Raw genomic sequence first — 7657 nt, 5'->3', positions numbered from 1 at the left:
TTCAGGACTTGAAGACTCTTTGCCTGCCACGCAGTCTTTTCCCCGGGCCACCATCAGGATGCTTCAGTAATCTATGGAACTCCCGTGGTGCTCTGTGGCACTCGGGAGGCAGACCCAGAGAAGGAGCTCTTTCCGACATTACAAAGTGAGCATAAAAAAAGTACAGGGGCTGGCAGTGTGGCGCAATGGGTAAAGTCGATGCCTGTGATGCCAGCATCCCATATGGGCACCGGTTCAGGTCCCGGCTGCTCCACTTCCGATCCAGCTCCCTGCTAATTCACCTGGAAAAGCAGTAGAAGACAGCCCGCGTGTTGGGGCCCCTGTCCACATGGGAGGCCTGGAGGAAGCTCTTGGCTCCTGGCTTCAGCCTGGCCCAGCCCCAGCCATTACATCTGGAGAGTGAATCAGAGGATGGAAGACTCTCTCTCCTCGCCCCTCAGAACTCTGACTTTCAAATAAATAAGTCTTTTTTTTTTAATATTAGCAGGCAAATACTCTCTGTGCCAGACTGCATGGGGCAAACCCGCAGCAGCAGAGAGCAAGTGACTTGGTGGAGCAGGCCGCCCTCCTGCCTCTGGTGAGCGCCCACTGGCATCCTCCTCCCTCCCTTTCCCTTTGCCGGCATTCCTTGCAGCTTAAATACCAATGAGCAGCCTCAGCACCATCTGGCTTGGCGGTCATCTGAGATCCGCGGGAGCCACATTGACCATTGCTGTGGCTGCCAGCCTCTCACAGCTGCTGAGCACTTGAAACGTGGATCCTGTGAATGGAAATGGGCTTGTAAGCATGAAATGCACATTGGATTTTGAAAACTTCGTTGAAAGGATATTTTGGATATACTGTCTGGGTATGTAAAATATTTTCTTAAAAGTTAATTCACATGTTTTTAGACTTCTCTGATGTGGCTACCAGATCATTTCACATAAGGATTGCCCTGGCATCTTAGTTCTGTTTGCAGGCTGCCTAAGAGGCTAAACACACACACACACACACACACCAAAAACCCAGGGCTGCACCTCGCAGCCCAGTAAAGCGTCACACACCGAGTGACCACAAGGGGGCGGTGCTGCAACGCATGACCGGCAGGAAGCAGGCTGGCTCCCCAGCCAGCCATCACAAGTACTTCACTTACATGTCTTATTGCAATCTTGTAAGGTCAGCTTTTAAATCCTTTTTCCTAAAAATGTCTATGGTCCACATGTGTTGTCCTTTAACACAAATAACTCCTCCAGGGCAGGAATCCAAAACCCTTGAAAAGCAACACACAAAGTGGGATTTGAAGGAAGCTGGAAGCTTCCCTCTGACCTCTGGGAATGAAGAGGGACTTTGCCCTCCAGGCAGAAAGTGCCCTGAGCTGGCCCCCGGTCAGCAGGTAGCCCGGGTAACAGCTGCAGGTGAGGGCTTGAGCACGTTTCCGGTGAGGCGAGGCTTAGCGGAGCTGGCACGACGCACAGGTGCGCTCCTGTTTTCACCAAAGTGCTGCCGTCGGAGTGCACACTGGCACCACCTCTGTGCCAGCACTTCACGTCTATCAAGTCTTAAAAACAACCACATCCTTTGGCCCGGTAATTCCACTTCTAGTCGCTTACCAGGAAAATTATAAACTGCACAAAGATTCAGCCAAGAGGATATTCATCCGGCAAGCTAGTATCCAGAAGGGGTGGGGGTGCCGTAAGCAATTTAACTGTACATTAACACAGACGGCTGTGACATGGAATATTTTGCAATTAATAAAAACTAAGTATTTATTTTTAAAGATTTATTTTATTTATTTGAAAGAGCTGCAGAGAGAGGTAGAGACAGGGAGGAGAAAGGTCTTCCATCTGCTGGTTCACTCCCCAGATGACTGCAATGGCGGAGCTGTGCCGATCCAAAGTCAGCAGCTTCCTCCGGGTCTCCCCCGCCGGTGCAGGGGCCCAAGGACTTGCGCCATCTTCTACTGCTTTCCCAGGCCATAGCAGAGAGCTGGGTTGGAAGTGGAGCAGCTGGGGCTCGAACTGGCGCCCATATGGGATGCCTGTGCTTCAGGCCAGGGCTTTAACCCGCTGTGCTACAGCGCCGGCCTCAAAACTAAGTATCTATTAACACGAAAAGACATTTATGCTAAAACCTGCGCAAAGGCTCAGCAAAGGAATCCTGTCCAATATATACAGCAATTTTGCGTAGAAAAGAACAAAAGCCATTTAGAGCCTACCTCTGCAAACACATCCACCTGAAAGGGACTGCAGTCACCTCTGGCGGTGGAAGTGTGGGAAGGGTGGCTGGTTTCCTTCCTTTATTTTTAATCGTGGCTTTGACAGCTTGTAAAGCTGTTTTCAGGGAGTGTCACCTCAGTCCTCCTTATGCGTTGGGTATCACACGTCACCTTCTGGCCCCAAACCTTCCTGAGCCCTGATCACAGGCAAAGCAGTGTCTTAGTTAAAATTCCAACACGCTTTGCCAGCGCCCCGCTCCGGGCGTTACCCGCGGGCCACCTCGTCCTTTGTCCCGGGTGTACACCCTGCCCCAGCGGGCCTGTGGCTCCTCTGGCCACTTGCTCCATCCCGCCGGGCCCGCAGGGTTACTGTCAAACACCATCCGGTCCTTGGGTCTCGGAGTCGTTTGCACTGAGACCAACGGACGCGAACCACCGGGCCAGACTGCAGGCCAGGAACCGAGGCGCTGGGGCCTGGCTGCAGACCCCCACCCCCGCAGCCCGGACCCTCAGGGAGACCGGAGCACGGCTCGGCGCCGTCTTCCGGGAGAGAACGCGGACGTGGCGCCGCGGCGAATTTTGTCCCATCGGCGGCGCCGTCGCGGTCGGCGGACGGCCCGCGTCACGTGACGGAGGCCCGCAGCGAAGCGGAACGCGGCTGCTCCGGGGGCCCGGGCTGGGCTGCGCTGCCGGCCGGCGGGATGGAGGCGACCTTGGAGCAGCACCTGGAGGACACGTGAGCAGTGCGGGCGTCTCCGGCCAGTTCTGAGGTCGCAGCGCGGGTTGCTCGTGCGGGACCGCGGGCGAGAGCCGCGAGCGCCGGCGGGGCGGCTCGGGGACGCCGCGCCACCCCCAGGAGCCTGGCCGAGGGGCCGGGGCCGGTGGCCCGAAGTTAATAGCCCGCTGGGGCCCGCAGCCTTCCTCTCGGGGCGCCGTCCGCAGGGTTAGGGTCGCTCAGGACGGTGTCGCAGGTGTGCCGTCGGCCGCACCGTGTACACACACACGCACGCACGCACGCACGCGCGTCTCCTTCCGTGTGTGCGATCTGTCATTTGGTGTTCAAGGAAATACGCTGTTCCTTAAATTTCTCGAATGTGTTAACGTCTGTGTAAATTCAAAGCTGCAAAAGTCTAAGGTATACGGGCAGACACCCCCCTCCCAGCCACTCCCTCGTCTTCCTACTTCCCTTCCGGGAGGCAACTCCTCCTAGTTTGTCCAGTTGTCCTACATGAGCTGTTATGTAAAGCGTGCGGTTAGAACGGCGAAAAACCCCGCACCCGAACTGTTGCGTGCTCCTAGCCTTCCCGAACCCAGCAGATACTCATCCTTCTCTGCAGCTGGCTTCAATTACTACTTTAATTCTGCTTGGGGTTGGGGAGCGTGGTAGGGAAGAGGTCTGGAAACGCCCATTTAAAGCACTTAGGCGATGCCCGATAGCACGGCAGGCCCACGGGCGTCATAACCGTTTGCATCCACTTTCTCAAGTCCTCTGCCTCACCTCTGCTGTGTTTCTGGAATTAGGATGAAGAACCCGTCCATCGTTGGAGTCCTGTGCACAGACTCACAAGGCCTCAATCTGGGCTGTAAGTATCTCCTGCAACCCTTTGCTGGACTGCGCGGCACCTGGTGTTGACCTGGTGCGGGGATGCTGTTACTCTGTAGCCTTGATGCCCTGTTCCCTTGCCTCTTTCTGGGCACTTTTCCCAGGACTAGGAGCTTATCCCAAAGACTATTAGAGCACTGAGCCTCTGCTGGTAGTTCATGGAGGGAAGAGTGTTTCCTGCAGTTCTAGGACTAAATGAGTCTTTCCTAAAATAGTATTTGAGTCCTTCCAAATTGGGCCTAGACAGGACTCGCCCATGAGAGCTGTGAGCATGTGCTGAGCCATATGCGAGGCTTCACCTGCCTTGCTGCACTTTCCACAGTATCCCTGCATGATGGTGGGTGCAGTGTTCTCATCCAAGTACATTCAATGGTGAAAATAGGAGATTTCGAGTTTGGCACAGCTGAGTTCAAACACCCCACCACCACCACCACCCCGTTCTTTCATTTGCTAGTTGTGTGAACTTGGGCCTAAACGAACCTTTCAAGAACTTTTTTTAATATTTATTTATTTATTTATTTGAAAGAATTACAGAGAGGGAGAGACAGAGAAAGAGAGATCTTGCATCCTCTGAGTCATTCCCCAGATGGCTATAACGGCCAGGGCTGGGCCAGGCCAAAGCCAGAATCATCCAGGTCTCCCACAAGGGTGGCAGGGACCCAAACACTTGGGCAATCTCCTACTGCTTTCCCCAGACCTTTAGCAGGGAGCTGGATCAGAAATGGAGCAGAAGGACACAAACCGGTGCCAATATGGGATGCTGGCATCAGAGATGGCGGCTTTAAACACTATGCCATGGCGCTGGCCTCCATGGCATAGCTTCACTGGGCTCTTGTTTACTGAGACTAGTAATTACAGAATTGCACTTAGTGTGCTCTTCCTTGTGTTCCAGGTACCATTCTAATGGTAACTCACGCACTCCTCCTAACGTGTGAGGCACAGAGGTAAAGTAGCTTGCCTAGGGTCATAGGGCGGTAATTGGCTGAGCTAGAATTGGTGTCAGGGTCCAAAGCCTCTTAAATCACAATGCCGTGAGATTATATAATATACATAAGACAGTGCACACCCAGATGTAACATGCTCAGTGAATGACAGCAATCAGATAAGGAAGTGCCCAAAATGATAGGTAACTAGAGCATTTAGGTAATGTCAGAACTAGTAAACCTGGGACTTCTTAGACTTAGTGCAAGAATTTTTAAAGCTCTGAATTTTTGCTGCAAGGGTAACTGAAAGTGGTAATCTATAACTCAGTTGCTTGGAGAAAAAAGGCAAATGTTTTGAAGCTTTTGCCAGACTCACTAATGGAGAGTGAAATGAAGTGTGAAACTCTTATTAGAGTTCCTTCAAGAAAGCGTCAAGGTGCAAAAGATGGCGCCGTGCCGGTCAGTTGCTGTCAGGAAATCCCTGTGCCCACCAGCCACAGGCAGGGTTCTGCTTGGCCTGCCTCATACACAGATAAGGGAAACAGTAAACTCAGCAATTACATTTTGTGCTTGGGACCCAAGGTTCCGTTATCATATACAGGCTAAAGCAGACAGGAGTAGGAGACAATCGTGTTGACATTTGAAAACAGCCAAGTAGCTATGCTAGCAGAAATAACTGCTCACAGAATGTTCACACATGCCATCGAGGAGATCTGACGGCACAACTCCTCAGCAAGGGAAATCCGCGTTCCCATGAGGAATTAGCTTCAGCAAGCCTCTTGCACATATTGACTGCTTTTTGTCAAGCTCACCTCTAAGCTTTTTGTTTTGGCAAGGTTCCTATCCAGTGAATTTATGGTTTTCAGAGTGACCTGAATTACAGCGTCCTGGTGTGTTGAAGCTGTTTACAGATGGTGATAGAAGTGTCAGTTATGGCTTATTGATTTATTGATTTTTGTTGCCTGGCTTTCTCACTGATGTGACCGTTGAGCGTCAGGGAACAGTCACTTCATGTAAGCACCGAACTTAAAGGACCAGGACCTGAACCTCCTCTTTGTAAATCATTCAGTGAGACACTGTTGCTCCAAACTTACTGTGGCTCACCAGGTGCCCTGATCCCATCTCTCTCTCTCAGGCCGTGGGACACTGTCAGATGAGCACGCTGGAGTAATCTCTGTTCTAGCGCAGCAAGCAGCGAAGCTGACCTCTGACCCCACCGACATTCCTGTGGTGTGCCTAGAATCAGATAACGGGTGAGTAGAGGCCTCAAATCCTTTCCTTTTTGTTCAGAAACACCCCGGGACAACTTGACTGAGGCCTGCTCTGTGTTCCTCAGTGACTCCATACTCAAAGTATGTCGGAGCAGGTTCTTGACCCTTTGGGCCATGGGAACAGACAATCTTGGAAGCCAATGTGCTGGCACACCACAGTGACACTTAAATGAAGAGTAAACTGTTAGTCCCCCAGGAAAACAGAAGTAATTAAGTACCACAAAAGAAAACTATTCATAGCATCAAGCCTTTTTTTTTTTTTTTAAGATTTATTTATTTGAAAGAGCTACACAAAGAGGGAGAGAATCCTCCATGTGCTGGTTCACTCTTCAGGTGGCCACAATGGCCAGGGCTGGGGCAGGCCAGAGCCAGGAGCCTCATCCAGGTCTCCCACACGGGTGGCAGAGGCCGAGATTCCATCTGCTGGTTTATTCCCCAGATGGCCGCAACAGTTGGAGCTGGGCTGATCTGAAGCCAGGAGCTAGGAGCTTCTTCCAGGTCCCACGTGGGTGCAGGGGCCCAAGCAGTTGGGCCATCTTCCACTGCTTTCTCAGGTGCATTAGCAGCGAGCTGGATCAGAAGTGGAGTAGCTGAGACTCCAGCGACCATATGGGATGCCAGTGCCCCAGGTGGCAGCTTTACCCACTATGCCACAGTGCCAGCCTTCATCAAAACTACTTCTAAAGGAATAGAAATACTAAACGTATTCCAAGTGAGGGTCTTTAGAATACAATGATATGAAGAGATAATACAAAAGTATGCACAATATTGTTTTGTCCAAAAGAGAAAAAATGCATATATGCAAACAGGAAAATTAAAAATAGTTGTCTATGAATAATAGGATTAATTTCATTTTTGTATTTTACCCTTTTTTTAAATGTATTTATTTGAAAGGCAGAGTTACAGAGAGGCAGAAGCAGAGTCTGCCATCCACTGGTTCACTCCCCAAATGGCTGTAATGTCTGGAGCTGGTCCAGTCCGAAGCCAGGAGCCAGGAGCTTCTTCCAAGTCTCCCACATGGGTGCAGGGTCCCAATGACTTGGGCCATCTTCTGCTGCTTTCCCAGGCCATAGCAGAGAGCTGGACTGGAAATGGAGCAGCTGGGACTTGAACCAGTGTCCATATGGGATGCTGGCACTGTGGGCGGCGGCTTTACAGCACCAGCCCCCTTAAACTTTTCTGTATTTCCCAGAAGTTGTGTCCAAAATAAAATACTGTTTTTTAAAATTGTGTCCTAAACCAGACACCATCTTGTCTAACTTGTGATGCTTTACTGACTATTTTCCTCTTTGCCCTTCAGGAACATCATGATCCAGAAACATGATGGCATCACAGTGGCAGTGCACAAAATGGCCTCTTGACATCTGTCAGCAGTTCTCCAGCAGCATGTCAGAGACTCGATCCAACGTATTATGGAACTACTAAAGTTCTAGAAGTCAGGCTATTCGTTCAATGTACAACGGGCACTATTCTATTTATTTTAGAGTTAGTTGCTTTCTAACACTGTATGGACAGACCAGTCAGGTTATTAGTAAAGCTTATATTGCACTGATCTAGGTTACTTGTGTGTTAGATTCTTGTTATGTCCAATAAATCTGCTTGAAGGCAAGCTTGCAGCTTTTCTGGATTCTTTAAACTTTTATTAAATGCTCATTTAAAAAAAATT

General features: G+C 50.6%; 1 protein-coding gene across 2 annotated transcripts; it reads left to right on the top strand.

Annotated features, from left to right (window-relative positions):
* The first annotated feature begins 2821 nt into the window (after positions 1-2821).
* Positions 2822-7657, top strand: LAMTOR5 (late endosomal/lysosomal adaptor, MAPK and MTOR activator 5). Of its 2 annotated transcripts, none has more exons than XM_062191938.1 (4): positions 2822-2930; positions 3716-3777; positions 5856-5973; positions 7292-7657. In XM_062191938.1, exons 1-4 carry the CDS (start codon positions 2896-2898, stop codon positions 7350-7352), a joined length of 276 nt encoding a protein of 91 aa, XP_062047922.1. In that variant the 5' UTR covers positions 2822-2895; the 3' UTR covers positions 7353-7657. The 2 variants fall into 2 exon arrangements, with proteins under 2 accessions (XP_062047922.1, XP_062047923.1); XM_062191939.1 differs by lacking the exon at positions 2822-2930 and adding an exon at positions 3200-3329.

The sequence above is a fragment of the Lepus europaeus genome, chromosome 5 (assembly GCF_033115175.1).
Source record: "Lepus europaeus isolate LE1 chromosome 5, mLepTim1.pri, whole genome shotgun sequence".
NCBI lineage: Eukaryota > Metazoa > Chordata > Mammalia > Lagomorpha > Leporidae > Lepus > Lepus europaeus.
Note: the sequence above shows the minus strand (reverse complement) of the source record. Positions and strands in the feature narration are given on the sequence as shown.

What these genes read in the sequence shown, in the direction of transcription:
- LAMTOR5 (XM_062191938.1), top strand. Translation starts at nt 2,896, where the DNA reads ATGGAGGCGACCTTGGAGCAGCACCTGGAGGACAC. An exon ending in GAGCAGCACCTGGAGGACAC is followed by an intron (nt 2,931 to 3,715) that starts GTGAGCAGTGCG and finishes TTCTGGAATTAG; the next exon opens with GATGAAGAACCCGTCCATCG. An exon ending in ACAAGGCCTCAATCTGGGCT is followed by an intron (nt 3,778 to 5,855) that starts GTAAGTATCTCC and finishes TCTCTCTCTCAG; the next exon opens with GCCGTGGGACACTGTCAGAT.